Source organism: Balaenoptera borealis (assembly GCF_965194805.1).
Source record: "Balaenoptera borealis genome assembly, chromosome: 3".
Classification (NCBI taxonomy): domain Eukaryota; kingdom Metazoa; phylum Chordata; class Mammalia; order Artiodactyla; family Balaenopteridae; genus Balaenoptera; species Balaenoptera borealis.
The window spans coordinates 103,285,742-103,303,402 of record NC_138866.1 but is presented as its reverse complement, the minus strand read 5'-3'; the positions used below and the strand labels follow the sequence as shown (position 1 = coordinate 103,303,402).

The following is a 17,661-nucleotide window of genomic DNA, read 5'->3' as shown; positions in this document are numbered from 1 at the left end:
AGAAAATTATAAGCAGGCAGAAAAAAAAACATAATTTCACCACACAGAAGTAAATATTGCTTTATTTTAATACCCTATAAAAGAAATTTATTATCCTAAATTTCTATTAATTTGACAAGATTTATTTCACCAGCTCATGCCTATTAGAGTGCTGAACGACATCTTGAACCTGCTCGCATGTCTACATAGTTATTCGCACAGCCTAGCCTCCAACCTGGCTGCCTTCTTTTGTCTTGTCTCCCTTCAGTCTTTTTCTGCACACTGTACCCTTGCTCAAATCACTTCAATGGCAACTACAGCTCTTGGGTGAAATGACCATCTCAAAAGAGCACCCAGAGGCAGTGTGGAATATCAGACCAATAATCCAAAGACCTCTGTCTGACTTTGCAGGGCTGTTCTCAGACGCAGGTGAGAAAAAGGTATTTGAAGATGCCTGTAAACTATAGTAAACTCCAAGTGTGAGTGGTTATTCATTAGATCTTTGAATGTAATGCCAATGTCAAGTGCTTTTTGTTGTTGTTTGTTTTGTTTTAGAAACAATAACTTTTATTTAATTTTCTGGTTTAATTTTAGAAAAATATGCACATTACTCATTATCAGAATTGTTTAAATCCAACTTAGCCTTTAAGATGCAACTAACAGAGAGTACTTTAAGTGAGAAAGCAGTGTTCTAATACCATGATATTCTGCATAGTCTTGGAATGAGATCTAGTTCTCACCCAATTGAGAAATGAAAAGATACCTTTCCCTTACACACAGTTGTATGGGTAGCGTTATGGAAAAATTAATCTTTCAACTATTTACGCTAAAAAAATGAATGAAGCAATAATGAAAGTACCCTTTTTCTGACCTAGAAATATGCATACTTAGATGAGCGCACGAAGAATGATAATTTCCCCATTACATGACATACAATAAACACCTGCTTAGTCTGTGCTATGAGGGCTCTTAAACTTTGCAAATTTCACCAGTGGCTCCCAGTTGTCTCAATCTGACTTCCAGTTTTCAGAGATGAAACTGAGCAAGATAAACTGCATTATGAGAAAGTGGGAGCTGGGATTTTGATGACTTGGCCAGAGTATAACAAATATTCTCGTGAGTGAAAAGCTAATATACTCTTCCGTTCATTCTGGGTAGCTCAGTCATCAAAATGCAATGTTTTTTGTTTCTCATTCCAAAGATAATTATTCTGATGCTTGATTTGTTTATTTTAAAATGTAATCTTTGATGACCTGAGTGAAAGAGTTGGCATGGAAGAAAAACCTAGCAAAGCCATGAAGATTTGCCTTTGTATGCGTCGGGGTATCATTAGCAAACAGATGGAAACTCAAATTAGGGTAATTTTGGATGGTTTAAGAAAGAGACTGTTTGTGAAGGTTTAGGTGGTGGGTTAGGGAAAACACGAGGGATAGTGGGGCTGTTAATATCCATAATCCCTAAAGCCTGAGGGGCGGAAGTCGCTACTGTGGTCCACAAGGAGAGTCTTCTAGGCAAGGCAACTTTGAGAGGCTTAGAGTCAAAGGACAAAGTCAGCTTGAATGAATGGATCATGCCCAGAGGGAGCGGACAGAATGAATACCTTACCTCACTCTTGCCTCCCCCACAGCTTTGCAGGGGCTCCCTACTGGCTGAACCCAATGGGAAACAAGGAGTAAGAGAGTCTATTGTTGTAATCAATACGCCCCAGCCCCAGGGAGAAAGTAGGGTGGATTCCAAGGGGCAAATGGAAGATATTCAGCACAGCCTTTCATTGTAGTTTTAACTAGCATCTAACACAAAGGCTGGCACATGGCAAATGCTCCTAAAAATGAGTCAAATGAAAGGGTATATGAATGTATCTGTGACCTAAACTGAACACAGTAGTGTATTTCATTTTTTCCTGGTTATGTTTAAGTTCATGTAACAGATTGAATAACACATGGTGATTTCAAGAGTTTAATACAAATTCGTGATCTTATTCTCTCCATCTAACTTTATATAGCCCTTTGTATTTCTCCAGTGGCACTTACTATCTTCTACCTTGTACAGAAACTACTGAACACTATCAGCCATCAAACTGTAAACTTCTCTCTCTCTCTCTCTCTCTTTCCCCCCTCTTCTCTCTCCCTCTCTTTTGGGCTGTAAATATACTTGCTTTCAATAAAGATTTGTAATGGCATCAATTCAAATATGAGGACTATGTCATATCACACAATTTAAAATTTTCTGCATTTAATTTCCCAGCATTTATTTTTTCTAAAATTCACTAACGCACCTACTTTGTATCCAGCATGATACTGAGCACTTAGATTAGAGGGATGAGTAAGCAAGGCCCTGTCTTCTAGGATTTACATTGGGAGAAGAGAGAAATGTAGATTAGCACTCATGATATGAGTCTATGTGCAAGGGGAGTGGTACAAAATGATCTTTCTGCTGGTGGGGGACAAGGGTGAGAAGAGTAGAAAAGAGAAGAAAGACCAAAGCAGCAATAGCCTACACACACACACACACACACACACACACACACACACACACACACACACACACACACACACACACACACACACACACACACACACACTAGACTCCAGAGGAGTGAAATCAGCCTATGTTAGAAAGGGTTTTTGGAAAGCAGGATGCATTTTCTTATTCTCAACTTAGATTCCTACAGTACAATTACTTCCAATTAACATTCAAAAGATGCCCTGGCCACTAAGTCTGCCCAGTAACTGGGCCCAGAATGAGAAGAAACTGGGAAGCAAGGAAGACGTTCGGGGATAGAGAGTTTGTTGCTGATGTGAAAAAGATACCAACTGAAAGATTATCTCCTGAACAGAAGGGAGCTTTAGTCTTACCAAAATGAGAAGTAAGAAGTATGAAGTGTAACCCCAATTATTCACAACTATGGAGAAGAAAGCGCGGGGTGTAGGAAGTAATAATACATTCTGCTTTTTTGCTGATTAAAATAAGTGTGAAATAGTGGGAAGGGTGTTGTCTCTGCCACTTATCTATATGAGTTTAGCAAGTTTCTTAATCTATTTGTGACTCATTTCTTAACCTGAACAAGCATGGATGGAGTTACTCACCTCGCAGGACTGGCTGGGAAGACTGGCACAGCGGTGGACAACTTGCTTTCAGTGCCCAGTATTGCTCAGCATTACTGTAACCTTATCTAACACACCTCTACCCTGGGAAAGGATTCAGTGTGCTCAGGCTGTATCACATCACCACTCCTACTAAAGTTATTTGTGTACAGCTTTTTGACTGCACTGAAGAGCCTCACCCAGCGTTGAATGTCGTCAGACCAACTGCAATATTTGAAGAGCCAAATCGCATAAATTCTCAATTTTTCCACTGCATAAGAAATGCTAACCTCTTGTCTTAGAAGGCAGTGCTAGCTAGTGGAATCCCACTGTCCCAGGGATAAGACAGGGGCATAGACGTGTTGGAGGGGATTCTGGTGATCTCTGAAAGGCTTATTAGCTAAAATGAGAGACCACTTCTGACTGTGCTTTCAAATCAGTATTAAGTTGAAGATGGCTAAATGAACTTTATTTAGCCTGAAGACATTCCTCAGCATTTTCTCCCATAGGTGGCATCAAGGTGAAGTTTCCGCTGTGGCCCTTGGCCTAAAGGCTAATCTCTTTATTTTGATGCCAGCTCTTCTGCCAACTAAATATTACTAATGTTAAGTTCTACATTTCTGATAAGAAGAGACCTTTTCTACAGTGAACCACTTCACAAAGGGTTTCTTTTCTTCTTATGGACATATCTTTTGTAATTTGAAGAACATAATTAGAGATAATTAATGCTTTATACATAATGAATGTATTGAAGCATATTCGTAGGTTCAAAATGTGAGTCAGTAGCTATCTGATTTACATTTCAGATTAAAATATATTATACTCTACTTTAGCAGGAAACAAGTTATTATAATGGCCAAAACGATCTGATTTAAATTTTAAGAAATTTCAAATAAGCAAGGACTCAAACATATTGCTCATAAAAAGTTAAAAAGAGGACAGATTATAGAATAAAGACATTTCACTTCATATATTTTAATATATACAGTCATTTTTTTTTGTTTTTGCTTTATGAGCCATTTGTAACTTAGACATAAAAAATTCCCTTTGTCTTTAAAGCTTTTTAGATTTAGGTTCCTCAAGCTGTAATAAATGCTCAGGTAAGGAAACAGAATATGACACAGGATAGGTCAGCAATTAATCATTCTATGCCTCATTCCAAATTGTGTTATCCATTGAAAAGAATTCTACTTAATATGTTAAAGTTTTATACATTTTTCACTGTCTGCTACTGCATGAAATATTCAAAGAGCCCTTGGTATAATGAAATAGCTGTTACAGAAGCTTTTTTTAAAATGATGATGAATATTGTAATTAAGATTCAAGAAATGAATTTTGTACCAGCTTCTAAAACTGTAAGTAACACATTTTTGAGAAACCACAATAAAAAAGTATAAATTTTCAAGCTAACTACCCAATTTAAGCCATAGGGCCAACCCCAAGAGAAGAACATGGTAATTACTTTAAATACTAAAATAATTTCTACTAATGTTACACAAAATAGTTAACAGTGCAAGGAACTCTAAGATACTTTTTAACCCTATCTATTAGTGGTGATATGGTGAATTTTGCTTTAAAAGCAAAATAAACACTTTTTCCTCATAAAAATATACTGTGGATATGCTTGACATGTTGGGATTTTAAAATTAAGAATGCAAGGATATTCTTTCCTGGACAGTTTCTGAATCCAGAATGCCTTCCTCTTTCTACCTCCTCATGACAGTTTTCCCACTGACTGTTCTGCCTTTCCGGTCTTCCCAAGGCAAATTTTTCCCTCTTCTAACATGACATGTTACATCACTTCTCATGTTGTTTCAGTCTAGTATTAGAGCAGGGTGTCCCAACCTCAGCACTACTGCCACCTGGAGACTTTAGGTAACTTCTTGTCGTGTACTGTCCTGTGCACCGTAAGACGTTTAACAGCCTCCCTGCTCTCCCCCCACTAGATACCAGTAACAAGACCACCACTCCCAGATGAGACAAGCAGAGCTCTTCAGATATTTGTAAATTAATTGCCCTGGGGGGACAAATTCACCTCTGCTTGAGAACCACCATATTAGAGCACCTGGTGTACATAACACTATGTTCAGCTTTGAATATATGCCCCGTGGTGTGGGACTTTATTCAGAGGTGATGCTCAGTAAATATTTGTTAAGTGAATGCAGCATAATATGGTGTTTTCTTACTGCAGTACCTTGCTAGGCTAATAAACATGACACTCTTATGAATCGAACTCTCAGTTTCACTTGAGGACTTAAGAATACTTCTCTATCCATTTGGCATTTGTTTATTTTCCAATATTTGGAATAGAAAGAGGAGAGAAGACAGTGTTTTTTCCAAACTGATGGATTTCATTTGAACTCTGGGCTCATAAATTTCTAATGAAACTCTATCCTTTTTTTTTTTTTTTTTTTTTTACTGGAGAAAGAGGACATCTAAATCTATTCTAAAAAGATATCAAAGAAAGAGGAAAGGAAGGTGAAAATGGAGAGAATGGAGCAAGGGAAAAAAAGAGGAATAAAATAAAGAATAAGTGAGCAATATACAGCAAGTTTTTCTATACTCACACGCCCATTTGTGTAAAAACTGAATTAAAAATATTTTTAAAGAAAGTATGTCTTTCAGTTTGAAGACAGTGAAAAAATAATTCATTAATATTCATTGTTTTTTTCCCCATATATTTAATGTTACAATTAATTTGCTAACACAGATCAGGAAAAAACAGAAAGGAGAAAGAGATGTGAAAGAACATTTTAACAAGAGGGAAAGAAGAAAACGGAGTAGGGGAAGATTTTATGAGAATACGAGAACAAAATATGGATGCTTTAAAAAGCACAGTTAAATTTCTAAAGGATTCCAAGTTCTTTTACACAACATGTTGATTAAGTAACACTTGAATGATGATTCATTAATACTTGTAGAGTATGAGTTAGAAATGAAGGAGACAAAAAATCAGTTTGTGTTTTGTCAGTCATAAAGTAAATGAAATATGTAAAATTTGTTTCCAAATAATGTTCACTACTTTATAAGTTGAGTTTCTCTAATTAGTTCTATATTCCTAACTTAAGAAATCGTGAGAGAAAAAGCTCAAGTAATGGGGAAAAATTCATTCAGGGCATTTGGCCTTTATAATTTAATTAGCATCGAGAAGATGCAGGCATAATGGTTAAGAGCCCAGGATTTAGATCTAGAGGAGCTGACCTGGAATCTGGATCCTCACTTTCCAGCAGTGTGACCCTGGATTTGGGTTCCCCCGGGAGCAGAAAGTTGCGACAAGCATTCCATGGTAAATGGTCCATCTGGGAAGGCATCCTCCCTGAAGGGATGAAGCTTCATCTCACAGGGGAACTCTGGAGTTGGCGAAGAATTCATTTTAGAGTTGTCCCAACTGAGGAAGCTGACGTTTTGTCTGTTTTTTAATCTGCCAGCTTCCTGTCTTTCACTGGTTGAGGGCTGCTTCCTGGGGATCTGACAGCCCAGCTTACCCTGAATGGGGCTCCTCAGGCAGAGGGTAGCAGGGGTTTGCAGTGTGCAGCACTAGCTCCCATTTCAAATTTTATATTTGAAAGATACCATAACACCAGTATGGTCTTTCTAAATTGTATTAACCAAATATAAATTAGATTAACAAAAATTAAACATAATAAATATTCGCGGATATTTGGTACTGAGCCAAGTTCTAGAAAATTATTTGAATAATTGCAACAATATTTACACTGGAAACTGAGACTTCATTTGGTCATTTTGGACTCTTCCTGATACGAGGATAGCAGGTACAAAAAAGGGAGAGTTGATCCTACTATTAATTGTAAATGCGCATCTGCAGGGAGGATACCAAAGGAATCCAAGGGGTGGCACCCAAGTTCCTCTCTTTCAACACACCCCATGTCAAATGTTCATAGAAGAGTAGAGCAGCCCATGTAAATAAGACCCTCGAGAATTCAACTTTTCTATGTTTCTCTGTCAGTTAAAGAACCCTAGAAGCTGAGGTTCCTTAGAAGCCAAAGGAAATATGTGCTGGCCCCGGGCATTTGGAAGTCATATATACAACCCATGATAGGGACTGTTATAGAAATGGGGATTGCATCCTTTAATATGTTCTATTTTGGGGTATGTCATACAGAATTCTAACATTCAGTGAATTTTCCTCTATCTCTCCTTTCCCTATTTTATAAGGGATATGGTGCAGTTGCTAACTTTATTATTCAGTCTATGGTAATGAGTATTGCGATAGGATTGTGATAGAATTGGAAGAAAGGAACTGGATAAAAACTCAGAAACACTGCATCCGTTAATTGATGAGACTTGGCTCGCCTCTGTTTTTGATTGAACAATGGTTATGCTCTATTAGGCAGCAGTGTTTCTCTCTTCCTCCTCCCCTCCCCCCAGTTTGAAAGTATAAGCAGGTATTTGAGCAGGTAGAAAGGAGAATTGTAGAGAGAGGGCAGGTGATTGATAGTGGAGAAGTCCCCATTATCACCAAAGACGTGGAAAGCATATATGAGCTGCGGTGGGGCCCACTGGAGGAAGCTGGGCGGCAACCTTCTGGCTGGGACCCCATTCCAGAGGGCTGGACACTAGGAGCAGACACTCAAGGAGCAGGAAGCCACAGTAGGTGCTGCAGGAGGCAAGAACTGAGGACTCCCTGAAGGGAGCTGAGCAGATAGGAGGATCCCTAGCACGGGGCCCTCAGGAAGCAGGTACTGGACGCAGCTGTACAGGGGGCATTAAAGACATCTCCCTCCTCCCCTTCAGTTTCTGCCCCCAAAACCCTGAAGCAGAGAGGGATCTAGAAGATGATGGGGACGGGGGAGCAAAGGGCACTTCAAGTCCCCTTCACACCTCAGGTCCTTTGGGCCTGATCATGCTGGGCTGGGGGGCAGTTGGAGGGATGACAAGGGAGTGAGGGAGGAGATGGAAATAGTTTCCTCTTGGCATGGTTGAAGGTAACTATCAGAGAAAAGGCAACCCATTTCATATCCATAGCCTACCAATTTCAATTATGCAAAAAAAAAAAAAAAAATTGTGTACTTAGAAAAAGCCAGAAAAGGGGAGTAAAAAAAGAAAAAGAAAGACCAAGATGAAAATAAGTTATGTTGTCAGGGATTATTAGGATTATGAATCCTCTTATTCCCTGCCGCTATTTATTTTTGATGTTGCCAAACAATTCATACAAAAGAAAATCAACACGTGTGCCAAATTCCATACACCAAAATTGATATACATATGTAGGTTTTTTGGTGTAACATCTATGTTGAAACATGGGTTGTGTGTATATACACATAATGTATACCTATAAAAGCAGAGCTAAGTTTTTATACACTCACATTCTTTGGGAATAAAGCAACGACACTATTCTGATAAGATGTATTAGAATTGCATTCATATTTACACAGTTTAGAAAACCTTGAGGGATCATGGGTTCAAGGAGTAATGTATATCTTGACAAGGCTTTATGACTCAACTCTTTTCTCCTTTCTGGAACCATCCTAAAATGTAAGCTGGGTTTGAAGATCACATTAAGAGGAGTATTTATAGCATTTAGTCGGATACTATCAGAAAGCACAAAGTATGATGTTAAAGACAGGTCAAGCACCTACCTAGCACCTACCTACCTTGGCATTATCTTCCATGTAATTTGAAAAATGAAAATATCCATGATGAAACATAGACAAGTCTGGAGCATTTTCATCAGAGGAAAAAGATCCGTATGCTTCCTTTGAAGGAGCTCTCATGAATGAAGATAGTGTCCTCCTATTTCTTTTTATTATATCTGGGAGGCAATTTATTATGTTCTAGAGTTTGAGCCTGCATTTGGCTTTTTTTTTTTTTGACTCAGAGGGACATTTTCAATAATCTCTCAGAAATGCCAGATCTTAAATACATGGAATTACCAAAATATAATAAATCACAAAGCAACTTGAAAGAAAGGTTAACAGTAATATCCTAGAAGCTTATGAGGTGGGAACTTTGCCACATGAAACAGATCTGAGTTTCCAATAAAATACTTGGCTCTTGGCTCATTTCAAAGTAAGTTAGAATTTTTCTCATATAAAATTAGGATTAAATGATGTTGCCCTCCTGAAAACCCGATAGCAGGAGATTTTTGCATTTGAAGGCAGGATTTGGGGAATTATGCTCTTACTTTGGAAGTTACCAAGACCAACAAACACTAACTCTTTTGTTCTAAATTGAGAATATCACAGTTATGGATATTCAAAACTAGGGTTTACTAAATTTTATGAAATTAGAATCAACAGCAAATGTCAACCACTCTATATAGTTTTAGTATTGAGCATATCCCAGTGTTATTGAAATTATAAAATAATTTGCTAAAGATTGGGCAATTTTCTATGAATAATAATTACCCATTCTTCTTGCTGCTTTAATTTATTATAGTCAAATTAGAGATATTATTTATAATGATTTCTATGTTGAAGTTTAGTTGTGTTCAGTTTACTTATTCTCACATCCAATGTGTTACTTACTCTGTGAGGTTTGAGTGTCTATGAATTTCTTTATCAAGGCATCAGTTGTTTGGGTATAAAGACTGAGAGCGTATCTCAGAGACTGAAGATCTGGGCTTTTCTCCAAGAAATTCTTTTTCAGGCCATTTCCTCCTGCATGAAAGTATTGCTAAAAAGAAAAAAATAATGTAAGCAGAGGCATTTAGAAAGAAGTATTAGATGAAGGATTTTATTGCCATAATCGTGAGGCTCAAATGGAATAATACAGTATGATCAACATGAGGTAGATACAAAGAAATAGCACCAGATGGCCATTGCCAAGTCATCACCATGTAGTTCAGGTTCCCTCAGTATCTCTGAAGTGTTGCTCTGCATCACAGACATCAGATCCTCGCAGCTTAAGACTTTTCCTCTCATTCAACACTTAAGTTAAAGAAATGGGATCATGAAGATGCAGTGGTCAACATGCTTACAGAATGCCAGGTTTAGATACTGTGTCAACTTGGTTGTTGACTTCTGTTTCCAGAACATGAGAAAAACATCTAAGGTTGTCAAATTTCATAAAGAAGGTATCTCCTGGTCATGTATTTTCCAGATACTAGTTTGCAATTCTAGGACAGGTGCCCACTGCTCTCATCTTCCCCATGATCTAATCACACAATGGTGCACACATAGGCCAACCTGAGGATGCAGAGTGGTCCTTGGAAATCCAACATCTCCTTAACCTTGTGTCTGAGAAATGCAATGAAACACAGAGCTTCTTTCTTCTTCATTTTTTGCTCTTGTCATCCAGCAAACTCAAAGCATTGCAATGTTTATAGGTAAGATAATAGAGAACATATATATTTGACAATAAATGAGGTGATTGAGGGATATGAGCATTTCTAATGCTGCAGGTATTAAGCACAGACATCACTTTGGAGGGCTCACTAGAGATATGTGATAGGATTAAGGATGTTATTTCCCAACCGTTTATAGATGATAATGTGTTTATAGTATTCTATTAATGTTAGATAAATGGTTCTCTCTCTCTCCCTGTACCAACAATGCTAAACTACACCCTCATTGCAACCTGCCTCATACAATCTAGGATTCTTACAGAATGGCATGTTTTGGAAAAGCTCAACAAATGATTCTGATACACTCTCCTAAATGGATATATGTTATCCCTCTATCCCACTTCTTAAAAATTTCTGAGGTGAAACATGTCAGTGAACTGAAAATTCATAATTGTCTTAGTTTTCTTCCCTAAGTAGAAACACATTTTGAGCATTTGTAGGCATCTGAGTGTAATTTCAGAGACCGTAATGTAGAGAAAACTAAGGGCACAGGCCTGAGGAAGTAGGCAATGGTGATATGATCTGAAGAAAGTTTGCTACAACTGCAGACACCCTCCTCCCAAAGAAAAACCCATGGCCACTTACATTTCCATTCCACTCCAGCTGGGTGCACTGTGAAAACACAAGCTGCACCTAAAGCTACCTATGGTTATGAAGAGGGGGCACAGCAAAATGGGAAGAGCCTTTTCTTATTTTTGAAGAGTCGACAAAGCTGTAATATTTAAACTTGTTCTGTACCTTGATCTTCTTATATAAATGTTAAAATATTTTCACATGTAGAAAGTATTTATTGAAGACTGAGAGTCTAGAATTGTTTCAGGTGCCTTGGTGGATGAAAAAAAAATATCAGAGTTCCTTTCTTTAGGAAAGGTGATATGATACTTAAAGTGGAAAAATATTAAATGAGTGTATTGAGAGTGGAAGGTTTCACTTGGATTTGTTTTTCCTGGAGGAGTGGTGGGGTGAGCTCTGGAGCTCTGTTTACGTAATGACCCAGGGAAGTATCATATGAAATAACATACCCTAACTGTAAAGAGTAGTGGGATAAACTGAACCAGGACTAGGTAGCATCTGTGGAGGGGAAGGCATTCTCCCTCTCAATGTTTCCCAGACAAACTTCAGTTTTATCAAACCTGAGCATAAGTGCTGGAGAATTAAATTAGTGAAGTACAGGAAGAATAACGAGCAGCAGCTACAATGATGTTTCACGATCTCTTGGCAACTGAGAGTTGTCAGAAATGCAAATTAATTATTTCTGGTGGGATGCAACTGATGACTGTTTTGTGGCTAGATCTGTTTTGCCTCTATTTGTAAATTTATTTCAGCTTTCCTCATTGCTTATCTTTATGTGTGGTTCTTGGAAATCTTCTTTGAGCCAGTTATAAGATCTTACTGGTTCCCTCATTAATTGATGAGTTAAATAATATTTTGGACAAGTTTTATAACTGCATGAATGTCACAGTTATACTCTAATTTTTTAAATTAATTTTTATTGGAGTATAGTTTATTTACAATGTTATGTTAGTTTCTGCTGTACAACAAAGTGAATCAGTTATACATATACATATATCTACTCTTTTTTTATATTCTATTCCAATATAGGTCATTACAGAGTACTGAGTGGAGTTCCCTGTGCTATACAGCAGGTTCTTATTAGTTAACTATTTTATATATAGCAGTGGGTATATGTCAATCCCGAACTCCCAATTTATCCCTCCCCCCCTTCCCCCTTAGTAACCATAAGTTTGTTTTCTACATCTGTGACTCTGTTTTGTAAATAGGTTCATTTGTACCATTTATTTTTAAAGATTTCACATACAAGCAATATCATATGATATTTGTCTTTCTCTGTCTTACTTCACTCAGTATGACAATCTCTAAGTCCATCCATGTTGCTGCAAATGGCACTATTTCATTCTTTTTTATGGCTGAGTAACATTCCATTGTATATATGTGCCACATCTTCTTTATCCATTCATCTGTCGATGGACGTTTAGGTTGTTCCCATGTCCTGGCTATTGTAAATAGTGCTGCAATGAACATTGGAATACATGTATCTTTTCGAATTATGGTTTTCTTTGGATATATGCCCAGGAGTGGGATTGCTGGATCATATGGTGGTTCTACTTTTAGTTTTTTAAGGAACCTCCATACTGTTCTCCATAGTGGCTGCATCAATTTACATTCCCACCAACAGTGTAGGAGGGTTCCCTTTTCTGTGTTTTTTAATCACAGTTTCAATTTCAGTACTTGTGATTGGTCTGTTCATATTTTCTAATTCTTCCTGGTTCAGTCTTAGAAGGTTGCATCTTTCTAAGAATTTGTCCATTACTTCTAGGTTGACTATTTTATTGGCATATAGCTGCTTATAGTAGTCTCTTATGATCCTTTGTATTTCTGTGGTGTCAGTTTTAACGTCTCCTTTTTCATTTCTAATTTTATTGATTTGAGTCCTCTCCGTCTTTTTCTTGATGAATCTGGCTAATGGTTTATCAATTTTGTCTTCTCAAAGAACCAGCTTTTAGTTTTACTGATCTTTGCTATTGTTTTCTTTGTTTCTATTTCATTTATTTCTGCTCTGATCTTTATGATTTCTTTCATTCTGCTAACTTTGGGTTTTGTTTGTTCTTCTTTCTCTAGTTCCTTTAGGTATAACGTTAGGTTGTTTATTTGAGATTTTTCTTGTTTCTTGAGGTAGGATTATATTGCTATGAATTCCCTCTTAGAACTGCTTTTGCTGCATCCCAGAGGTTTTGGATCATCGTGTTTTCATTGTCATTTGTCTCTAGGTATTTTTTAATTTCCTCTTTGATTTCTTCATTAATCTCTTGGTTATTTAGTAACATATTGTTTAGCCTCCATGTGTTTGGGTTTTTTATGTTTTTTTCCTTGTAATTGATTTCTAATCTCATGGTGTTGTGGTCGGAAAAGATGCTCGATGGGATTTCAATTTTCTTAAATTTACTGAGGCTTGATTTGTGACCCAAGGTGTGATCTATCCTGGAGACTGTTCCATGTGCACTTGAGAAGAAAGTGTAATCTGCTGTTTTTGGATGGAATGTCCTGTAAATATCAATTAAATCTATCTGGTCTATTGTGTCATTTAAAGCTTGTGTTTCCTTATTAATTTTCTGTCTGGATGATCTGTCCATTGGTGTAAGTGAGGTGTTAAAGTCCCCCATTATTATTGTGTTACTGTCGATTTCCTCTTTTATAACTGATAGCATTTGCCTTATGTATTGAGGAGCTCCTATGTTGGGTGCATATATATTTATAATTGTTATATCTTCTTGGATTGATCCCTTGATCATTATGTAGTCTCCTTCCTGGTTTCTTGTAACATTCTTTTAAAGTCTATTTTAGCTGATATGAGTATTGCTACTCCAGCTTTCTTTTGGTTTCCATTTTCATGGAATATTTTTTTCCATCCCCTCACTTTCAGTCTGTATGTGTCCCTAGGTCTGAAGTGGGTCTCTTGTAGACAGCATATATATGGGTCTTGCTTTTATAGCCATTCAGCTAGCCTGTGTCTTTTGGTTGGAGCATTTAATCCATTCACGTTTAAGGTAATTATTGATATGTATGCTCCTATTACCATTTTCTTAATTGTTATGGGTTTGTTTTTGTAGGTCCTTTTCTTCTCTTGTGTTTCCCACTTAAAGAAGTTCCTTTAGCATTTGTTGTAAAGCTGGTTTGATGGTGCTGAATTCTCTTAGCTTTTTCTTGTCTGTAAAGCTTTTGATTTCTCCATTGAATCTGAATGAGATCCTTGCCCGGTAGAGTAATCTTGGTTGTAGGTTCTTCCCTTTCATCACTTTAAGTATATCATGCCACTCCCTTCTGGCTTGTAGAGTTTCTGCTGAGAAATCAGCTGTTAACCTTATGGGAGTTCCCTTGTATGTTATTTGTCATTTTTCCCTTGCTGCTTTTAATAATTTTTCTTTGTCTTTAATTTTTGTCAGTTTGATTACTATTTGTCTCAGCATGTTTCTCCTTGGGTTTATCTTGCCTGGGACTCTGTGCCTCCTGGACTTTGGTGGCTATTTCCTTTCCCATATTAGGAAAGTTTTTGACTATAATCTCTTCAAATATTTGCTTGGGTCCTTTATCTCTCTCTTCTCCTTCTTGGAACCCTATAATGTGAATGTTGTTGCATTTAATGTTGTCCCAGAGGTCTCTTAGGCTGTCTTCATTTCTTTTCATTCTTCTTTCTTTATTCTGTTCCACAGCAGTGATTTCCAGCATTCTGTCTTCCAGGTCACTTATCCATTCTTCTGCCTCAGTTATTTTGCTACTGATTCCTTCTAGTGTATTCTTCATTTCAGTTACGTATTTTTCATTTCTGTTTGTTCTTTAATTCTTCTAGGTCTTTGTTAAACATTTCTTGCGTCTTCTCAATCTTTGCCTCCATTCTTTTTTCAAGGTCCTGGATCATCTTCACTATCAATCATTATTCTGAATTCTTTTTCTGGCAGGTTGCCTATCTCCACTTCATTTAGTTGTTTTTCTGGGGTTTTATCTTGTTCCTTCATCTGGTACATAGTCCTCTGCCTTTTCATTTTGTCTAAGTTTCTGAGAATATGTGTTTTGGTCCACAGGATGCAGGATTGTAGCTCTTCCTCAAAAGCTCAGCTTTAAATAGGGTTTCTCCATTGGCCTCTGTAGCAGCTTGCACATACTGATTAAGCTGTTAGCTGTCTGTTTCAGAGCTGTTGCCTTTCTCCTTTTATTTTCAAATACTGTTGATTTGGCTTAGTGTTGGCAGGTAAATGTTATGTCTCTAAGGCCAACCACGCCAGCTGCGGCAGATCATTGTAATTCTGTTTCTTGTGCCATGTTCTATCCTTTTAACTTACAATTGAAACTACCTGCAACTGGTATGACTAATCCAGTCCAATAAGAATTTTAGTATTTAAGAAAGTTAATATTTTCATTGGTACTTGTGTAGAGGTTGAAGGATTTCACATTATTTTAAATATTTAAAAAATAAACTAAATAATTGAAATACAGTATTTTAATTTAAAAAGAACTAATCTCTCTGTAGGAATATTACCTGTTTTGGCTTGCTGCATTTTCCTACACCTTGTTAACATTTAGTGAAATAATGAAACATAGAAGCAAGGACACTGATTTTAGAGTTTGGAATCTTTTCTCAGCTCTGCCAATTACAAGCAACTCTGTGGCTTTAGGCAAACAAGTTAAACCTGCTTAGCCTCTGCTTTTTCATCTGTAAAATGTGAATGATCATTCTTGATGTACTTAACACCCAGGATGTTTACAAGGATCAGGAGAGATAATTTACGTATACGAAAGATGATTGAAATAATGCACAACACTATTTCAGTCTATAGTCTACAAATTCCATAGCATTCTCTTCCTTCAGTTCTCACTTTCTCATGTCCAGCTTATTGCTTAAATTCAGCTAAAGAGGAATTAAGGATCATGTCTTTGGCAGCCTGGGTAGCATCTACTGCTTCAGTATAAGAATATCTTTCTCATGAAGCCTCTGCCTTACAGTGTTCCCTTTGCTGGGCTCCCAGCAGATATTGAATCACTAGCTCTTGTGGCTACAATTCTTTTAAGTAGTACTCCTCTTTCTCCTGAATTCCTTTGCAGTCAACATTACAGTTAGTGCCTTGTAGTATAGTCAGGGCGAATCTCAGAATCAGAAAAGATAAAAGGGTCTCAAAGCAGGTAAAGCAGGTGTAGCATGGGGACCCCAGAGAAAAAGTTGGCATCACAAAAGTTGGGAAATAAGGAGACTGAAGACCTGACCTCAGACTCTGAGGTTCAGAAGGACCAGGGTCAGACTCTGGTCCTGGAGAACAAGATAATGACATGGATCCATTTGCTGGATCTTGGACACCAGGCAGTAGTTTTTTCCTAAAGAGCAAGGCAAGTGTCTGGTGGCTGAGGCTGAACTAAAATATCATTGGATGACCTGGGAAGGAAGATGGGATAGTTGAGCTGTCAACATGTAGATCAGGGGGATCTGCTTGGGGATCAGGATTGTCCCAGAGTTTGGGCAGAACTAGTCCTGTGGGAGGTGGTCATTTGTCCCCACCAAGAAGAATTAGAGAAATGCTGGGGTTAGGAACAGGAGCCAGGTCTGTCAGTACATTGAATGCCATTCTCTATTTTCACAGAACATATTTTTCTTGTGCTCTCTCTCAGAGTCATCCATTGACCTTATAAAATCCATGAAGGGCTGAATTCTGATTTTAAAAATCTTACTTTTTTTTTTTTTTTTTTTTTACTGTTCATGGTGTGCCTCGGAGTTATTTTTTCTACTAGCGCTTCCTTATTTGTAGCCATTAGTGCTGCTATAACTCCATAGGGTCAGTCATTTCTTATTCATATTTTTGAAAATTATTTTCAAAAAGAACAGGTTTTTTTATCTTTTCCTTTGTCTTCATGTTTACCATTTTAAAAAATGATTTTGCAAAATGTTTATACTTCCAGCCCATACTCTGGCTGCATCTTTAGAAACTCCATCACTGTCATCTCACTGCTGAAATTCACACTCGCCACTTTCCACCAGGTGTCACAAAATAGTCACCTCACAAATTTCATTTTGCAGTTTTTGACACTGAAGCAGCAAAAGATGTCCTCTTATTAAATGCTGAAACTACAAAAGTCATGGAGTAATAGTTTTTGAAGGTGTCCAATTGTTAAACAAATAGAACTCTGTTTTAATGACTACCATTGCAGTGTCTGTTTCCATCCAGTGAGATTATTCTGTGCTCGGAAAATGGCTTGTGGTAGCTCACAGTTCTTTGCTACACTATTCACACATCTTTGATAATAGATGCTTCCCCAAGTGAAGTATTGAGACATTGGACACAGTCCAAATTTAGGAGATGAATTAATTTTTCACTCTTTAATAAACTTTCACATATAAATATAAAATGTATGTATATAAATCTATAAAGAATCATATGAAAACAAAGAACTTCTAAGTTATGTTTTGAGATCTGCCTATATTTAGCCCACAATACAATAACTTTTGATCAACCTTTGGCTATGAAAAATTGATGCACACAATGCAATGCCTTTGCGTTTTCAGCAGAAAACTAAATTATTGTCCTTACTAAGAGAGAAGAGAAAATTGATCTTTCCAAAACCATTTCAGCAAACATAGAAAACACAAACAGAAATTCTGTTAATCCTAAATCCCCTGAAGTATCTATTTAACTGGGCTTTGGGGGTACATGTCTTTCTTTGAAAACACCTGTTAAACATAAATTTCATACACATTTTCTAAAGGTAGACAAAGGAAGCAACTCTAAGGGC

At 37.2% G+C, this 17,661-nt stretch overlaps 1 protein-coding gene across 1 annotated transcript in view; it reads right to left on the bottom strand.

Annotated features, from left to right (window-relative positions):
• Positions 1-17,661, bottom strand: part of UNC13C (unc-13 homolog C) — a 632,162-nt gene that overhangs the window by 40,931 nt on the left and 573,570 nt on the right. The window contains exon 29 of the mRNA XM_082388208.1: positions 9,551-9,698. Within this exon, the coding sequence (XP_082244334.1) occupies positions 9,551-9,698 (148 nt within the window). The remainder of the gene's footprint in view (positions 1-9,550; positions 9,699-17,661) is intronic.